General features: G+C 44.8%; 1 protein-coding gene across 5 annotated transcripts in view; it reads left to right on the forward strand.

The window, feature by feature from the left end:
* LOC306818543 (sodium channel protein type 2 subunit alpha-like) overlaps positions 1 to 19821 on the forward strand; it is a 29025-nt gene that overhangs the window by 2591 nt on the left and 6613 nt on the right. The window contains exons 3-21 of one of the 5 annotated variants that reach the window (XM_079336182.1): positions 3083 to 3402; positions 3799 to 3916; positions 4077 to 4167; positions 4477 to 4605; positions 5030 to 5121; positions 6480 to 6773; positions 7963 to 8026; positions 8704 to 8845; positions 9296 to 9502; positions 10802 to 11080; positions 11651 to 11992; positions 12724 to 12856; positions 12954 to 13192; positions 13282 to 13455; positions 13909 to 14265; positions 14592 to 15119; positions 18483 to 18618; positions 19031 to 19185; positions 19280 to 19453. In XM_079336182.1, coding sequence (XP_079192308.1) covers positions 3136 to 3402; positions 3799 to 3916; positions 4077 to 4167; positions 4477 to 4605; positions 5030 to 5121; positions 6480 to 6773; positions 7963 to 8026; positions 8704 to 8845; positions 9296 to 9502; positions 10802 to 11080; positions 11651 to 11992; positions 12724 to 12856; positions 12954 to 13192; positions 13282 to 13455; positions 13909 to 14265; positions 14592 to 15119; positions 18483 to 18618; positions 19031 to 19185; positions 19280 to 19453 — 3921 coding nt within the window. In that variant the 5' untranslated portion in view covers positions 3083 to 3135. Of the gene's footprint in view, positions 1 to 3082; positions 3403 to 3798; positions 3917 to 4076; positions 4168 to 4476; positions 4606 to 5029; positions 5122 to 5343; positions 5436 to 6479; positions 6774 to 7962; positions 8027 to 8703; positions 8846 to 9295; positions 9503 to 10801; positions 11081 to 11650; positions 11993 to 12723; positions 12857 to 12953; positions 13193 to 13281; positions 13456 to 13908; positions 14266 to 14591; positions 15120 to 18482; positions 18619 to 19030; positions 19186 to 19279; positions 19454 to 19821 lie in introns of those variants that run through there. The other 4 variants (XM_079336184.1, XM_079336183.1, XM_079336185.1 and 1 more) reach the window with 4 other exon arrangements.

Genomic DNA, 19821 nt, shown 5'->3' on the forward strand with positions numbered 1-19821 from the left:
CCTTGTGATTCCTTCTTGTGCCAGCACACATAAGTGCAGAGCTGTCTGCTATCCCTGCATGTTTCCACTCTGTCATATTACATGTGACTCCAGGGATGACCACATTGATAGCTGGGCTCAGAGAAGGGTGTGGGTGATAGACCTACAGGGGTCGAGATCAGGCCCTCACAATAACGCCACCACTGACAAGCAAATCATGCCAGACCAGCTGTCACTGTCAGGCCACATGTCACAACTCTGGGTCCCGTGGCAGTCTTTAAGACACAAGCAGATGTGTTTCACGAGATGCCCCGATGAGAGAGGCTGTAATTAATTCCCAGTTTATGCCGGATGAGTTCTAAAAAAACACAATATTTACTGGCTCCTTCTAATAAGCCTGCACTCCAGTGTTAATGGATGCTCTGCTTAGCTGATCAGTGATTAGGAGCCATTTGACTCGTGTTTTCATCCACTTCTATTCTGAGAAATGATTGAAATTGAACATTTTATTCTGTGCATAATGGCATAAGAATACAATTGTTCTCACCATTTCATCAGCAGGCAGAGTTTGTTCAGATGTCGCGCAAATGTAGATGATCCAACTGTCTCGTACTCGAATCTAATAAGTTTTATTTTTCAATAATTACGGCCTTCATTTGCTGCTGTTTGATAAGAAAGCTCAAGAGAGACGGCAAACGCAGGAACAAGAGCCGGATTGACACGCAGCAAAGGCCACAGTGAGATGGAACGTCTCCAAAGGGCGCTGCTGTCCATGGTGCTGAAAGGTAGATCATTCAAGTGAGGGCATTCTTTTCTCTGTTAACCTTTCTCCTGACTCAAGTCTTTTCCTGTGTTAATGCAAAGCTCGACTAACCACCAGATGGCTTTAACATAATATTTATGATGCAGACAGAAAGGCAGTTTCATATCCAACTATAACTCAGACAGTGAAGTGTATTAAGCATGTAAAGCAATAATTCATTCTGCTCAAGTCTACATGTTATAACAAGCCTATATCAGCCTATTGACATTTGAAACAGAAGTTTGAATTTAGTTTTTTAGTACATTGGCAACATGAGAGTTGGACATTTGTGGCATGTCGACCAAGTGGAGCAATGCATAAGCTGCAGGGAGGATCGAAGGCTGGCAGTGCTAGCACTGCTATGATAGCAAGTTAGCCGCACTTGGCCAACCAAATTCCATTTTTACCCGCAGACAATTTATATAGCTTTTGTCCAATTAGACTGTTTTCGTAGTGTTTTCTTACCATTAAGGCTATTCTGTTAATCTAATCTAATCTAGTTTGGTTTAACCGACTCAGGAACATCCCTATAAATGATGTAAGATTTTCCTTCAGGTCACAATCAGCCACAGGTTAAAAGTTCAAAAGAGATTGAAATTAGCTCTCACTCTGCCTTTGCTTTTTTGGAATCGTAACAGTAGTTAGTTTGAGCAGTCTCTGTTCCTCCATTTCTGGTCGAAAGACACATCCCTCTCAGTGTCTGCCAGAGGGGGAAAGCTCCTGTTTTCTGGGCCTGTCCCGAGTCCCTCAAGGATCAGCATCCACCAGACTGCAGAGCTGATAATGGCTCACTGGGGCTTTTATTCAGGAAGGACTTGTTTGTGTTATTTCCTATGGGAGCAGGATGGGCTTGGGGGTGTGACGGTTGGTAGCTGGTTTTTATGGGAAAGCTAGGGTTTGCTACTCAGAAAACAAAACAAAAGGAACATTATTAACAAAAGATCTATTTTGAAAACAGTCTGTTTTAGTAATTTGAAGCTTTTCAGCACTAAAAAGGGAAGTACTTCCTCTCGTTCTCTTGAAACAATGTTCTTCCAGCAGTAAATGGTTCACACAGAACTACAAAGAGGCACATTTGGAGAGATTGTGTTTCCCCCCAGAGAGCCGTGTGCTCGTCTCTTTATCACGCTGACCGTGTCACTCTATGTTGGATATTTGTGCTTGCCTATGAATCAGCTGACCTCTTATTTATGGCCTTACTAAAGCACCCTCAGCGCTACCCGTGAGCTCCCACTGCCTTTGATTGAAGCACCAGCGGACGGCGTGACATGCAGCAGCCTTTATTCTGAAAGGAACACTGAGACGAACTAGACAGGGGTGATCAAACACAGGTGAGACTAACAGTACACAGGTGAGGACAATCAGGGCCAATCAGCAGGAGGGAAACGGACGGAGGCAACACAGGGGACTGCGTCATCTAAATCGTGAAACAAAAGAACTGAAGAGTGTAACAAAACATGAAGAGAAGTGATTACAAAATAAGACTGAACAATAAACACTAGATTGATGGTAAGGCAATACCAAATAAGACAGGAAGCCAGGGAAGACCGAGAAATTAAAGGAAATCTGAACTCTGAAAAAATAAACCAGTCAAGACTAAATCATGACAGGTGCACATTTTAGTGACTCAGAGGCACTTGCATGTGAAATGTGTTTTCTGTTGTGTTATTTTTCCTCCTGCAGCCAGCTCTGTATTTCCTCCTCAGTACTCGTCCACAAAGGGAAATATACCATTGTTCCTCTATAAATAGATAGAAAGGCCGTTCATGGCGCTCAGACTTCTTTATCACTCTATGTAAAAGCTATGGCAATTAAACATGTCTGAGTCACTCGAATGTGGAAGTCACATCAGCAGGCTCGCTCCGTTGGTCCTTGTAGCATTTCAGTAACACCTCCGAGAGTCTGGATTTGATGTCTGGGAATGAATGTGAAGGCTGCAGCAAGACATATTAAAGGTGCCGTGTCAGCCTGATTGGGATTTCTGTATCAATATCTCGCCTTGTTTCATCTCCAACAGTCAAAGAAAACATTATGCCTTCAGGCGTCTTCCATCTGTGATCATTGTGTCTCAAAAATCCACAACTTGTACACATTTATAAAGGAGGTGAATCTTTTTCTGAGTACTGTCTTTGTTTGAACTTGGAAGAAGAGCTACATTTCTGATTAAGAAAATTGAAACTGACTTTTTTTTATCATCATAGGGTCCCCAGCTCACTTTCAGCATGATCTCAGAGGATAACCTCCATAGCTGAATGCATGACCTTGACCCCTGACAACCCGCCCCTCCCCTTTTCGTTGCAGCTCTCTGCCCCAGCTGAGCCCCTCGCTGCCCTCTGAAGGAGCAGGATGACAAGATGGCACAGCTGCTTGTACCGCCCGGACCTGACAGCTTCCGCCCCTTCGTCCCCGAGTCGCTTGCCGCCATCGAGAGGCGCATCGCCGAGGAGGAGGCTCGGAGACCACGGGTGGAGCGCCGCAACGACAACGACGATGAGAATGGGCCCAAGCCCAACAGCGACCTGGAGGCGGGGAAGTCTCTCCCCTTCATCTACGGGGACACCCCTCCCCACCTGGTGTCCACCCCTCTGGAGGACCTGGACACTTACTACAGCAATCAGAAGGTTTGACATTCTCCTTCCCGCTAGATTTAGACAGAGCGGCATCATTAGCATTTAGCATTAACGTGTCACATTGACGCTGTCAGCCAAGTCAGAGCCTTTTCAAAGCACGCGCCAACTGAGGTGTTAAACGCTAATCGGAGATGATGTGCCAGGTGAGCTGCGGCGCCAACGTGTCCTGGCTGGCGTTGACTTTTCCAGCTACACCATGACAACCACAGATCTGAGAAGAGGTCACTTAAGCCTCTCTGCTTCTGTAGCGAACGAAACATTCGCATTGAAGGGTGTCAACAGCAGCGACGATGAAGAAAGGACAGTTTATGTCTCCTCTGGGTGCTACGTCTCTTAAAGGGACAATAAAAAGCATTCCTAACGCATGTTCTCTTGTTTCTCTTTCAGACCTTCATAGTATTGAATCGCGGGAAGGCAATTTTCCGTTTCAACGCCACTCCTGCCTTGTACATCTTAAACCCCTTCAACCCTCTGAGGAGGGTAGCTATTCGAGTTTTAGTACACTCATATCCTTTGACTGCGTGATTTGGATTGAAGGGTTCATCAGACAGGAGGACTGACATGTGCTATGAAGAGAAAATAGGAAGTGTTAGTTTTGATGCTTAATGACAGAAAATTGTGCTGAAAACTCGAAACGTTCCGTGTATTCCTTGACTTTCTCTCTACGATGTTCAGCATGTTGATCATGTTCACCATCCTGACCAACTGTGCTTTCATGACCCTCAGTCATCCCCCAGAATGGGCAAAGAATGTAGAGTAAGTCCCACTTCTTTCTCTCTGTGTGTCTGTGTTAGGTGTGACTGATGCATTTTTGTTTCCTAATATCCTTAATCTCAGCCAAACGTGTAATCAACAAAGAGGAGAAAGGCCTTATCATTTTCTCATGTATCACTCTGATGACATTACTAAGAAGCAAAACTTTTCCTTTAACAGGCCATTCTCCAAATCCAATGTAGAAAATCCAATGAAGGAAGTCTGACACCTTTCCTCTGTGCAATAGAGCAGTAAACCAACCTCTCACCTCACACTTCCTCACCTCCTCTTTTTTTTTTTTTTTGAAACCAGGTACACATTCACAGGGATTTACACCTTCGAGTCTCTTATAAAGATCCTGGCCAGGGGCTTCTGCGTGGGGAAGTTCACTTTCCTCCGGGACCCGTGGAACTGGCTGGATTTCAGTGTTATCTCTATGGCGTAAGTATTGTGACAAACAGAGTTAGGATCGGCTTAACGTGATCTGGCGGAGATGAAGAGGGCGCCAAATGCTTTTAATGCTAATCAGGCTGGCAGCTTGTTACTGAACGTGAGGAGAGGAGCAGGGAGAATGAAGAGCGGGCGGGATAATCTGAGGCTTACGGCCAAAAGTCTCAATTCTAGTCTGTTTTAATGGATGTAAGCCCCTAAAGCATGGAGTTTCACAGCCCGTATTTGTTGCACGCTACTTGAGCTACTTGTCCTCCAACAACGTTTTTTTGTTATTAAATTACAATAAGATGATTGTCTGAAAGATTCCTGTATTTAAACATGCTCTTATCAGAGGTGGTTTAATTCCTCAGATGTGTCTCTCTACACGTTTCATGGATTTCTGTCTGTAGTAACTGTGCATTTGATCCTGCAGGTATATAACAGAGTTTGTAAACCTAGGCAATGTTTCAGCTCTGCGCACGTTCAGAGTATTGCGAGCTTTGAAAACTATCTCAGTTATACCAGGTAAGGCCGCCTGCTGCCAGCACTCCTGCCATTTGTCCTCCGTGTGTGACCGTTTGCCGTTCCCTCCTCTCCCCCTCCCATTCCCCCTCCTGTCCAAATCCTTTTGTCTTGTCCTTTAATGTGTGTGCGTGCCTGATCTGTGTGCGTGCGTGTATGCTCTTTCCAAATACCCGCTCCTCCCTCCCTCCCTCCTCCTCCTCCTCCTCCTCCCTTCCCTTACAGATATGTCACAGAGTTTGTGGACCTGGGCAATGTCTCAGCCCTGCGAACCTTCAGGGTTCTGCGAGCCCTGAAAACTATATCAGTCATCCCAGGTGAGAGAGCCATCCAGGCCCATAGAGTTACCCAAATGCTAACGGCTAACTGGCTAACATCCCAGCCCATCGCCGTCCTCTCATGCTGCCTTCGTCCCAAGGCCAGTAAAAGCTGGAATCTGGCTCCAATCTGCAGAGATTGACAGGATTCGTAGCTTTTAGATGCATCCTTTAAGGCAGAATTCCTTTTGGTTGAAATCTATTCTTGCCTTGGGAGACTTACGGGTAGATTTTGTGCTTGTTTTTTTCCATTTTGCATGAGACATTGCAAAATCTATTTTTCTGGTGGCAAGCGTGTAGGGTTCCTCCTTACCTCGTCTTCCTGTGCATGTCTTTGTTCAGTGTTGTGTGTTTTTTGTTGATTCTGTGATATGTTGAGTGGTGGTCGGGTTTGACACTATTACAAAAACTCACATAGCAAGGTCATCTGGGGAAAGTCATCATTGGCTATTCATTTGAAAGGACCATCTTTTTCCACAACATGTATTACTTTAGTCACATCTGTGCATGTGCAAACAAGCATTTCCAGACACGTTAGACACGACCTTTTCACATTTTCTTACAAACTCATATTCTTAAATGTTCAGCTAATCTATTGTTGTTGATCACACATAATGGGTACAAAAGTAACAATCAGCATTTTCAAAGAAAACTGAAGTAACCTACTGACTTTCTAAATTGCCATCTGCACTTTTGAATATTCTAAAGAGGCTCACCTGAAGTTCTTCTATATTCTGGCGCTCATTTTGCCACAACCCAGCGTGGCTATTTTAGTAGCAACATCGCTAGTTAACATGTAGTTCAAAAAAAACATTTGCACAGAGAAACAAAGTTTTCTCCTGCGCACGATTAGCGGTGATCTGTGTTAGCGTGGTTCCTATATGAAAGCTAACTGTTCATACAAGACACCGCTCACAGATCCGCTGGCTGCTTGCTCCTGTTAGCTTCTTCTTTTAACAAGCTTGCTGCTGTAACTCGATAACAGTAATTATTCTGCAATGTCCCCCCCCCCCCCCCCGAACCTTCACCCTCTCCCCCGTCCAGGCCTGAAGACCATCGTCGGCGCTCTGATCCAGTCGGTCAAAAAGCTGTCAGACGTCATGATCCTCACTGTGTTCTGCCTCAGCGTCTTCGCCCTCATCGGCCTGCAGCTCTTCATGGGTAACCTGAGGCAGAAGTGCGTGCGTGTGCCAATCATCAGCAACGCCACCAACAGCAGCAACCTCACCGACAGCGACTTCACGTTCTTCAACAACGACTTGACGGAGATCAACGCCACCTTTGTCCAGAACTCGGTGGAGAGCGCCTTCAACTGGACGGAGTACATCAGCGACAAGAGTAAGAGGAGCGTCAAAGTGCTTCGTTAAACAGGGTCAGGTTAGCGTCCTGAAGCAGACGCCATAAGTCAGATACTCGCAGCTTTACATGTAGAGGTGGGTCATGGTGGTGGCGGTAGTGGTAGAGCGAGGGAGGTCAGACGTGTGGCGTGCTGTCGTGATGAGAAGTGACAGCAATGGCTGCGAGCCTGGCACATGCTCCATAACAAGGGCCGGTGGGGGGAACGCGGCAAATGTGGCAGATAATCGCCTCAACAATGATAGCCTCCTCTTTTACCCCCTCACTACCCGCCATCATCCTCTCAGAGCCCATCAGTGTGGCATGAGCAGCTCTAAGTGCAGTCTGAGGGTGAGTCACTGACCGTCAGCAGGATGTGGAGGAGACGTGGAGCAGCTTCACGACAAGCTGATGCCAGAGAGAGAGAGAGAGAGAGAGAGAGAGACAGGTTGGATTGGATAGAAGTTATAATTAAATCTGGCATTTAATTGTTATCAATGATTGTTTGTCTGGCAGCCTGTGTAAGAAGGAAAAAAAAAAAAGCAATATTGACGTAATTCACCGGTTTCTCACCATACTGCCATTTTTAGAGCTACAAATGGAAATGTTTTCCTGGTTCGTGAACATTGGTTATGCACTCCTTTTTCAAATGCATTGTGGGATACCTCTAGTCTACTACATAGTGAAAAATACTTTTTGTTCCCAACTCCAAATACAGCAAACATGACATGATTTCAGACACTATTAAAAGTCTTTCCTGTTTCCAGACTTCCAGATTTTATGAGTGACACCCTCCTCTGCACACAAGATGAGGATGTTTCAGGGATATTTATGGCGTTGGTCTCGTCCTGCCTCGGTCTCGATCCCTAACTGTATTTGTCTTGACAACAACACTACCCACCTGTAATTGACAAGTTGCTGAAATCAAACAAGTTTCTTGACGTCCAAAAATTGTCACTCTCTGCTAAGAGAAAACTAAACGTATATGGCGAGAGGTTGAAGACTGAATTTTAGGCGATAAAAGCCAGTTAGTCACAGTAAGTTGGTGAATAACAACAGAGCAGTGGTTGTTTCAGCGATCACCAACAGGATGATGAACACAGCTGGGTGTTATCACAAAAAGAAGGGATCTCTACTTTCCTCCCATTCACACCTGTTGCACTGACCGTTCTCTGTTTCCCCTCTCCTCTAGGTAATTACTATTCCATCCCTGGCCGTAGGGATGCTCTCCTCTGCGGGAATGGAAGTGGCGCCGGGTAAGGCTTGGCATGTTTTATTTATGTGGCCAATTAAACCCTCCACAAAGCTGAGCATCGACAATTAGTGCCGACACTCTCCACCATGTTGAGACATCACGGGGGGGCGTCTAAACTGCTGGTTAACTGTGGGTGCATTTCTTTTAATGTGTTTTAGAAATGATAACACCCTTTTTTGTGTAACCGTCCGATCATCTTCCAACGTAAAAAACAGGATTTGAAAGGCAGCGTCAGAAGGTGACTGGACTTGCCATTACTCCAACATGAGACTGTAAACCACGGCTGCGTTCCAATTCCCTCAACAAGCACCACAGCTCCTTTTGCGCTGTATGTTGTGCCCTGTTTTTTAAGAGGGGGGGAATTGGTCGAGAAGTGGTCATAATGAGGTCCTCCACATGGCACAGAATGCAGGCTTTAAAAAAATCCTGCAAAATATTCAATTATTTTATCAACTTCTGTTTAGGATTATCCATCCTTAGTCTTTGAAACGGCAGTTTAGGCTTGCTGCTGTTAATCCCCTCAGCTGAAACTTGCCCTGTCTTTTGTATTTTTTCAAGATGACGCAGAGCGAGCTGTTTAGTGGTCGTACTTGATTTAAAACTGTCCGTCCCTGTCCCAACTTCTGGAGGCGTCCAGTGGGCTCACTTAACCAAATCCAACTTTTTGTCCCATGACAGGCTGTGTCCAGAGGGCTTTATCTGTGTCAAAGCTGGCAGCAATCCAGACTACGGCTACACCAGCTTCGACACCTTCAGCTGGGCCTTCCTCTCCCTGTTCCGACTCATGACCCAGGACTACTGGGAAAACCTGTACCAGCAGGTTGGTAAAACATTATTTGCATATCTTTCAGTATATTTATAATGTGCTCACAAAGGTTAGTAACACTGATCTACACAAAACGTCAACTCTTGATGCTTTGTAAATACATTAGTCAATTTTAAGCATGGCATGAAAACAGTGTATTTGATAATAAAGCTTTATTTTGACATTTAGTCGGTGAATTCATCCAGGAGCAAACATTCGCCGGTTGTTAAAAAAGGGGTCTTTCGAAAGGGTGCGCCCCTTCTGTAATTATAGACTGAGCCAGTTATGTAAGCTGTTGTTGTGTTTTATTTGGTACTGCAGCATAACAATGCAGCAGCTTCACATGTGCAAAGTTACCAAACAGTGTGAACACTTAACATCGTGTGACTCTCCTGCGCCGTTGTTTCTCTCACACAACAACGTGTTCTCCGCTCGCTGTTTTTTTTTTTTCTTCTTCTCCTGCAGACTCTGCGCGCGGCCGGAAAACCCTACATGGTCTTCTTCGTCCTCGTCATCTTCCTGGGCTCCTTCTACCTGGTCAACCTGATCCTGGCCGTGGTAGCCATGGCGTATGACGAGCAGAACCAGGCCACCATCGAGGAGGCTCAGCAGAAGGAGGAGGAGTTCCAGGCCATGCTGGAGCAGCTGAAGAGGCAGCAGGAGGAGGCACAGGCACGACATTAACCTTCTGTTTCAGCTCAAGTTAGAACTGACTCGTCTGCATCGGAGTAATCGTCTCAAACTTCATTTTTGATTAATTTGTAGGAAGACACAAGGTTCATTGACCAGTCCATTTCAGGTGAAAATGAGTTTAAGGATTTATCTATCTTAGGGGAATCCTCCTCTGCTGCTCCCTCAGGGGTTGTAAATCAACCTTACAAAAAGCAGATAAGCAGGGAGCGTGTGTTTGAATGCAGGATAAATACAGCTCTTTTCAGCTGGGACTGTTTGCTTCATTATCGGCACGTCATCTATTTAAGGCTCGTCATTAAAAGACAGCGATACCTTGTGTGCCTGCAACGCCAACCGCAGGGAAAGTTTACGGCCCCGACATGGCTGAGTGCAATACGTTCTCATTATCACATGAGCTCTACACAAATTGGTCTTATTAGATTCACCAGTGTGTATGGACACAAGGCGATACAAGGGGAAGAACAGAGTCATTGAAAGCCACAGTTGCAGAGGTTCCATGTGTCCCTGTAATGTTTTTAACAATATACTTACAAATGTGTATAAAAGTTGAAGATAATTCACAGGCTGTATTTATTTTCCTTCTAGATTTCAGATAATTGTAAATACAACATCGTCCCATCTCATAGGAAGACGTTGCATCCTTTATTTGTGTTTTCATCCTTACTCTTAATTTCAATAGCTGCCATGCTCAGCCCCGTCAGGCTCGTGCACATTTGGACTGTTGTTTGTTGCTGCAGTGGTTGCCATGACAGGCGGTTAAATCCTCTTGATGGTTACAGTGTTGTATGTTTTTTGGGAATCTTTGAGAGTCGGTTCCATTTGGCGATGATTATTTGGATCTTCTTTTATTCCGAGATGCATTTCCTCAAGATATTAAAGCACACTGAAGTGGAAAAATGAAAACCCTGATACAAAGCAGTGTGTTTTGATACATGTGTGGTGGTTATGTATATTCTGTAGGGGCCTCTTTTTTTTTCATACACACTGATTTGGTGCCTGGCTTCTCAGAGAACAGTTCTCTACTTGTTTTTCAAAAGAAAAAGATGCGTACCTAACCTCAAATCCTCACAGTTTGGCTCTTACTTTAAGTTTATTAAAAATGCAAGAATGTTGTTTTGTTTTGGTTTGCATGAAAACATTCAGGCGTCCATTTTTAGAAGGTGTCTGAGGCTTATTCTGCTGCTGCCAGGCTTTTTCCTCAACTCCAGTCCGCCAGAGCCTTTGAGACGGGCACTGGGTCGCCATGACAACTGTGTTTGTGCTCCCATTGGTTGGCAGGTTGCCGCGGCAGCAGCCACAGAGAGCGGAGAGTACAGCGGGAGAGGCGACCCCACCTCGGAGTCCTCCTCGGGGACGTCAAAGCTGAGCTCCAAAAGTGCAAAGGAGCGACGCAACAGGCGGAAGAAGAGGAAGCAGAGGGAGGAGGAGGAGGAGAGGGGGACCCGAGACAAGTTCCACAAGTCTGAGTCTGAGGGCAGCATCAAAAGATCCAGCTTCCGCTTCTCAATCGATGCCAACAGGCTGTCTTATGAGAAGAGATGCTCCTCACCCAACCAGGTGGACACTTCCTTCCTGATACTGAGGATGTTAGCTGATGGCTCACACCAAACTGATGTTTTACAAAATGTCAGCATGCCATTAAAAAATATACAATTAAAAAAAAAAAGTCAAATCAGTGGAATGAAACTTTGCTTAAGCCTAAACCATTTTGTTGCACTTATAAGATTAAGTTCACCATTGACTCCAACTTCCCCTCGTCTCTGATCCTTATGCTAGGCTAACTGGCGGCGTTGCGTCGACGCCGTAGCTACAGTGGCCGTATGCGCGCCTCCAAAAAACCCTGACTACACGTCGCATTTCTGGTCACAACGGAAATAGTGGCGAAGAAATCAGCTGATTGACATTAGAAAGTAGCGAAAATACATCTCTTCATCCAGGTTCCTCAGAAGGCTAACTGGTGTGTTAAATTCACCCGTTTTCAGCCTCGATTGATTTAGTTGTTGTAGGCACGTCGTCGACGCGACGCAGAAGAATTAACTAGACTAACTGATGATGTTGATTAACAGCGTTCCTGTTTTGCCTCTGATCCTTCCACGAACCCTCACTCCTCTTCTCTCCGTGTATCAGTCTCTCCTCAGTATCCGTGGATCCCTTTTCTCGCCTCGGAGGAACAGCCGCGCCAGCCTGTTCAGCTTCCGAGACCGGGCGCGCGACATGGGCTCCGAGAACGACTTTGCCGATGACGAGCACAGCACCTTCGAGGAGAGCGACAGCCGTCGGGGCTCCCTGTTCCTGCCACGTCGACTCGAAAGACGCTGCAGCGCCGTCAGCCAGACGAGCCTCGGGGCGCCGCGGATCATGCTGCCAGCCAACGGCAAGATGCACTGCGCCGTAGACTGCAACGGTGTGGTGTCGTTGGTCGGTGGAACTTCTGCAACAACTTCTCCTGTAGGTCTCCTGATGCCTGAGGTGACTGTTGGTTTCATGCTTCCTTTTGCCTTCATTTCATTCCCGTCACTTCATCGTCATGTGGCCTAATTAATCATTCATAAGCTATTGTGGCGTATATTCTTTCATCACTGAGTGAAGAGGACATCGTTTCCCCATGGGAAAAAAAGTCAGCGGTGTGTTGCATGTTGGTAGATTTTGTTGTAAATGTTGGCTCATTAAAAAGGTAAGTTTGCCAATGTTTCATGATTCTTTGTCAACAAATCTTGTGAGAACATCATAACCAACACATCTTAAGTTCATCTCTTAACACTTTACCACATTGTTGAGGGAGCTGAGGTTCACTGCCCAAACCTGATTGGTTGAAACTACGGGCTTCGTTCTTATCCTTTCTTTCCTGTAGACTGGTGGAGGAGTGTAAAATGTAATATTCAGTTATTATATTATTATATTATATTCAACTATTGGATTGTTAGAAATCTCAGTCAATAAAGCTGAAAAAGAAAAAAATCGATCCATCTTTATCCACAAACAAAAAACACTTAAACTGTTGGTTTGATCCTTTTCATGGGGTTTGTTGACGTAAGAAAAATCCAGGATATCACCACTCTCATCCTTTTCAAGTGCTGCTCACGCTGCCTCAGGTGTTTTCACATATTCAGTTAAGTTCGAAACATACACCCTGTAGTGCTTTCTGAAATTTTTACATGATTTGTTTTTCACGGTTTTTTTTTTGTTTGTTTTTTTAAAAGGGGACAACGACAGATACTGAGTTTAAGAAGCGCAGGTCAATTTTTCGCAAGCCATCTATGGATTATTTAGACGAACCTGGGAGTAGGCCGAGAGCCATGAGTGTGGCCAGTATCCTCACCAACACTATGGAAGGTAAAGATCAGGTCACAGACTTTAATCCATTTCAAAACGTGAACTAACCTAATTGTTTTTGACATAATGGAATTTGCTAATTGTACTTTTTTTTCAGAGCTTGAAGAATCTAGACAGAAGTGCCCCCCCTGCTGGTATCGATTTGCCAACACCTGCCTGATCTGGGATTGTTGCCCGCAATGGCTGAAAATCAAAGAGGTCGTCTGCACGGTGGTCATGGACCCTTTTGTGGATCTCGCCATCACAATTTGCATCGTCCTCAACACCCTTTTCATGGCCATGGAGCATTACCCCATGACGAAAGAATTCGATAACGTCCTCTCGGTTGGAAACCTGGTAAATATTGTGCTGCTCATGGACTTTGAGTAAATCTCTTAAGGCCAAATGAAGCGTGGACTGAATGTTTTGCCCGTGTTTGTCATTAGGTGTTTACAGGCATTTTCACAGCAGAGATGTGCTTCAAGATCATCGCCCTACATCCGTACTACTACTTCCAGGAGGGCTGGAACATCTTTGATGGCATCATCGTTAGCCTGAGTCTGATGGAGCTCGGTTTGGCCAACGTCGAAGGCCTCTCTGTGCTCAGGTCCTTCAGATTGGTAAGAGCACGTCATTTACCTGCTCTTAAGATGGCACAAGTTGATAAGTGCTCGTACTTCTAGGCTCACAACACGATGGCTTTCTTGATAACACTGATGGCGTTCGCGAGGTAGTGATGTAATAAGAGCTTTTGTGCAATACATGAAAGGCTGCACTGAGAGTCATTGTGGACTTTGGAGCACTGTGTTTTTTTTCTAGTCGCCATATTAGCTTTCTACTGCTGTTAGAAAGTCAGTGATTTATTATTTTGAACCTGTACTCCCAAAGTCTCCCAAGCTGAAGCCACAATACTGAAGCACACTTATAATGTAAATGTTAGCCCTGGCCCTTTGCTGCATGTAATCCCTCGTTCTCTTCTCCAAACATTTCCTGTTTCTCTTCAGCTCTCCTACCTAATGAAATGACCAAAATCTAGGACATTAAATAATGTGTTTGAACTTCTTTTCAAACAGCTGAGGGTCTTCAAGCTAGCCAAGTCCTGGCCCACTTTGAACATGCTGATCAAGATCATTGGGAACTCAGTGGGTGCTCTGGGTAACCTGACTCTGGTGCTGGCCATCATCGTCTTCATCTTCGCCGTGGTGGGCATGCAGCTGTTTGGAAAGAACTACAAGGAGTGTGTGTGCAAGATTTCCGACAAGTGTAAGCTACCACGCTGGCACATGCATGACTTCTTCCACTCCTTCCTCATCGTGTTCCGGGTGCTGTGCGGGGAGTGGATCGAGACCATGTGGGACTGCATGGAGGTGGCTGGACAGTCCATGTGCCTGATTGTCTTCATGATGGTCATGGTCATTGGAAACCTGGTGGTATGGGATTCTTTCCTTCAAATCTTTATATAATTGGACGAGGTATTACCAATACTACATTGGCCTGAAATGCTATATTTCATATGCCATGTCAATGCATTGATTAGTTAGTTCTGTATGTAAAGGTCTGTAAATAGTTTTTTTCCCACCAATATTATGTGATATTTTGTTGTACTGGTATTGGACAGCTACTGGACGTTGTAGTTTATTATAATGTAGCTTGGATTTTAAGTTTTGTACTATTTTATCTGGTTATAAATTCATGTTCGAAATTGGATTTCTATCAATAAGGATTCACTTTCCTTGCCCGATCTACATCTTCCCAGGTTTTAAATCTGTTCCTGGCTCTCTTACTGAGCTCATTCAGCGCCGACAACTTAGCAGCAACCGACGATGACAGCGAAATGAACAACCTGCAGATCGCCGTGGGCCGAATCCAGAGGGGCATCGCGTTCATCAAATCCACCATCCGACAGTTCCTGCGCAGCCTCTGCTTTGGCGGATCCGGTAAGGGCTCCGGTTTGGCAGAGGAGAGCAAACCCCTGGATGAACTGCACAGCAACGGCAAGGGCAACTGCATCTCCAACCACACATCAGTGGAGATCACCAAAGACCCAAGTGGGGTGTACGTAACCGAGGGCAACGGACGGCCTGGAGGAGGGCTGGTGGTCGGGGTCGGGGTTGGTGGGGACACAACAGGGAATTACCAAATGGAGGAATGTGACTACATGTCATTTATTCATAACCCCAGCCTGACAGTCACCGTGCCTATCGCTGTTGGCGAGTCGGACTTCGAGAACGTGAACACGGAAGATTTTAGCAGCGACTCGTCGGATGTTGAGGGCAGCAAAGAGGTAAGATCAAAGAGAGTTGTTCGTAAGAAAATGTTTTGAAGGGTGTACTCACACTGGGAAATCCATACCGTGCCGAAACATGCTTCACCCTTAAAGTCCAGTTTGTTTGCTTAAGCTCGGGACACTTCCTTAACCCCGGGAGCGCTTGGGTCAGTATCCACATAGTCAGTAAAGCAGCTGTCATGCTTTCTGTGTTCTTCTCTGATGCAGACCTCGAACGTGCATCCCTTTTTATTATATTTTAACTTTTATTTTCAAGTCTTGTTAAACTAAGCACGCTTCATAATTACTTCAGTCCTGCTTAAGCACGGAACGGGTGAACTTTGCAGGTGTGAGTGCACCCTCAGTCAGGTTTTATTTTTGTTTATTAATTAGCTCCTTTTTATGCATAAAAGTGAAAACCCAAAGCAAGTCTGTATATGTATGAAAATGTCCAGATTTGGAAAATAATAATGACCTTTTTAGATTTCTTTTTTTTTTTTTTTTTTTGTTCAACAGACAAGCAGTTTAAAACATGATTACATGATGAGGATTGTTTTCTTCATGTTTTGCTACGAAGGGAAACATTGATTGCTGAGTCATCGTATTTAAAACGAAAGAACAGCTCCATTGTTTATTCTCCCAGGACAAATGTCTGGTTTAAGCGTTTGCCAGGCTGACACAGTATTGGGACTCTGCACCCTGGTGATGTCAACCTGACACTGTGGGTGTGGTGCCAATTCTCTGTGATTCAAAACAACCCTGGAGACTATTTCTAGCTCTGGCACCACACGCTCCATATCTGGATCAGGCTGTGCTCTGTCACGTCAGTACATCTCCTCACACCGGGCAGCCAGTGGCTGGTGTATTGTAATAATTGAGCACAGGATATTTGACATTTTTCCTTAACCACTGTGTCACTGAGTGTAATGAAATGACAGATATTAGATGCTAACTTTATGAAACGTATCCCACTCTTCTGCATTGAATTGATAAAGAAATGTGCTTCCAGGGAGCTAAATAGTGAAATCAAACTTGTGTGCTCGCGTTTGGTGTGTTTGACTCACTTTGTTTAACCCCCCCATTTGTTATTGCAGCTGTGTCACAGACGCTCTCAAGGTTTTCAGTGAGAGGAGACTTGTAAGACCACTTTATTGTACCATAGCACTAACCATGAGGACTGCCTATGCCATTTACAGACAAACATGTTTTTTTGTTTTGTTTGTTTGTTTTTTTTTTTCAACGGATTGCCCATTTTCGCTCTTTGCCTGGTCTGCCCTCCGCCCCCTCCCCCCCACACCTCCCTGCCATGCCCTCTTTGATTTTCGCCCTCCCACCTCCCAATACAGCAGCACACTCAATGCTGTAGTCCTCCAGTTTTCCCTTTACCCCTCTCCCCCAACCCTTTCACAACTTATCTCCAAACATCAGGCTGCATTGCAGCTACAAACCATTAGGAATGAGCGACGCCACCTTTCTTCATTGATAGTCAAACTCATCCAACATGGTCTTTGCTTTTGATTTCATTGCTTGGTTTTGACTTGGTTTTGGGACTTGATTCGATTGGCATCCGACACTCTTCATCCAGCTTGAGAATGAAGGAAGAGATGAGGTGGAGGAGGGGAGGAAAAAGAGAGAGATGGGATTGAGGAATGAATTTTGCTGTAGTTTTGACAAAATTCATTTGTCTGGTTCACAGCCCATGCATTCACACATTAAATACTTGGATGTACTTGTTTTCTGTGACACTCAAATAATAGTGGAACGATTAAAGATTCTTTATTTGTTTGCCAGGAGGAAATTGTGAAAGACAAATGAAGCTTTTCTGATTTTTGCAGGGTGGCAAAACAGATGACACATAAGTAGCACTTAGTATTTTACCAGATGTATTTATGATGATGCACTGTGATGCACTCAATATGTCTTAATTTTCTGTAAATATAATGTGCTAAAAGCTATATCCCAAATTACAGTAAATACTACCACATTAGGTGAACTACTGTAACTGATAAGTCCCGAGTGACTAATTATCTGTGTGTTATCAATTTTTGGTCCACTGCAACTATCTTGATTAAAAAAAAATAAAAAAAACGAACTCACCAACAAAATCTACCAGCTAAAACGTTGATAGAATGAGAATAACAGCCTCACAATCCACATCCAGAGGATGTAAAAGTTTTTTTTTGCTGAAGGAGAGAAAGAGAAACCAGACGGAAAACGCTTCTCCAGAAAACGATGTGATTACGAGTAGCATGCTTCCGTCATTCCCATGCCATATTAGCTGGGTCCCACGGCAATCAGAGCTGCTGCACTGTCTAGGATGACATGTTCCTTCATCACACGTCAGGCAGGTCAGACATGAGGCCACATAACACCAGATTAGAAAGAAAACGGACAGAAAGCCTTAAAACAATAATAAAAAACACTATATGCAGATAACATTGTAGTGTATATGCCTGTAAATACAGAGATCTGTGGTCTAAGGGTGTCTAAGGAGCTGTGCTAGGATTCAAAATTCAGAGTTAGCAAGAATAAAAACAAACTGGTAAATGGTAGAATCACTAGTCCTTACATGTGTTTCGCATATTGCTGAGAAGTAGGATCAAACTGGATGAGTTCCACACTCAGTCCGGTGCATGGGACCCAATCAAGCACATTTTGAAAAGTAGGAACAATAAGACCACATGCTGTCTTATTAACAGTGCACAGTACTGGTTTTTTGCTCGTAAGCTAATGTGGTTATCCGTCTACTTCAACACCAACAGAAGAAGCTTGTACACTGCTTTCAAGGAATGGAATTAATGTGTTTTCATGACACTGACAAAAAATGTCCAGCAGTCTTTCTTTGGGTGGGCTCTTCGGGGGAAATGATTATTCAAAGAAGAATTTTTCAATATGGGGATGGATGAAAGATAAATTTGGAGCATTTTTCAGTGGACATGAAAACACTTGAACACACACGTTCTGCTTGGTTCGATTTCGGGCTTGGATTGATAATGCACTGGAATACTGCATGCACTCTTCCTCGAAACTGAGGTAACATCAAACGTACCCACAGAGCACTTTCCGTAATCCCAACCTCCCCGTTCCATGTGCTGCCACATAATCTGATTTGAGCCATAAGATAAAACTAATAACGCCTGTAGGTACATTTGATTGATGCTGCATGTGACGATAAAATGACATTGAAGAGCCCAACTCTGTGAGCTATTCCAGTGCCTAGTCTCCACACTAAGGTATGCAGTTGTGGCACTGGAGTCCATGTGAATGAAGAATCACAACAATAACAAGCTCAGAAGGTTGGCTCCTGTAACCGCTGAGCTTCCGCCACTTCAGGAGTTGCGGTTTAACTTTCTACTCTCATCTTCTTCGTCGCCCACGCAGAAGCTCGACATAGAGCCCAAGCATCCGAGCTCATCGGAGGGGAGCACAGTGGATATTCGCCCCCCAGGAGACGGGGTGGATTCAGTGGAGCTGGAGCCAGAGGAGTCGCTGGACCCAGAGGCCTGCTTCACGGAGGGTGAGGAGGAGGAGGAGGAGGAGGGGGAGGGGGGATTTGGGAAAGTGGGACAAAGCAAGAAAGGTGGGAGTGGAAGTACCTCCCACAGCACATTTGGAGAGGTAGAGTAGATCGCAACTGCGTGTGCTCGGCCCCCAGTTTGTTACACTCACACTTGAGTGACAACAAATTCAATTGCTCAGCAAAAGAGAAAGGGGAATTAGTCTGGGGCATAGTCCTGGCTTATAATGTAACCTGACATCTAGTCTGACGCACCTCCAGAGCAATCCTGAATCTGCAAATACAAACTCAGCCTCATATAGAAAATATAGAAAAACAAATATGCTGAATAAAGAGCTGAGATTTCAAAATACAGTTGTTTTAAAACCTGCACATACAGAGACCTTGCTCTTCTTTTGTCCTTTGCCTTTAGGCTGTGTGAGCAGGTTCCCGTGCTGCCAGATCAACGAGGAGGGAGAACATTTTAAGAATTGGTGGACGCTCAGGAAAACCTGCTTTATCATCGTGGAGCACAACTGGTTCGAGTCCTTCATCATATTTATGATCCTGCTGAGCAGCGGAGCGCTGGTAAGCAGCTGCTTTTGGGTCTTGCTTTAAATCCCATCGGGTCCGGTTTTTTTGCTCTTAACTGATCATTTCATTTTTTCTCCTCTCTGCACAGGCGTTTGAGGACGTTTACATCGAACAGCGGAGGACCATCAAAACAGTGCTGGAGTATGCAGACAAGGTCTTTACCTACATCTTCATCCTGGAAATGCTGTTGAAGTGGGTGGCATACGGCTTTTCCAAGTACTTCACTAACGCCTGGTGCTGGCTCGACTTCCTCATTGTAGACGTATGTATATTCAGCCCTTCCTTCTTGCAGAGAGTTTGAAAAGATGATTGACGCCACACCGTGTCATAAGTGCTCGGGCAGGTTTTTAATCAGCCTTGTGAAGCAGGTGGAAAACAGCGAGCGAAAACAGTATAATGGATCATCCAATGCCAGGTCTACTTGGCACAACTCCACAGCAACTAAACAAAGGAGCTCTGGAGCTAAACAAACACCACAGTTATCCCCATACTACTTCATATTTAATCATGTTTACTTCTTTTTTACACTTTAACTATGTGCAGAATCCTCATTAAAACCTCACTCATCGTCTTCAAACACTCCGACTGGCACTTCTGGAGAGGAGCCTCTCTGATTCTTCACCTTTCACC

Source organism: Symphodus melops, assembly GCF_947650265.1.
Source record: "Symphodus melops genome assembly, chromosome: 23".
NCBI classification, from domain to species: Eukaryota; Metazoa; Chordata; class Actinopteri; order Labriformes; family Labridae; genus Symphodus; species Symphodus melops.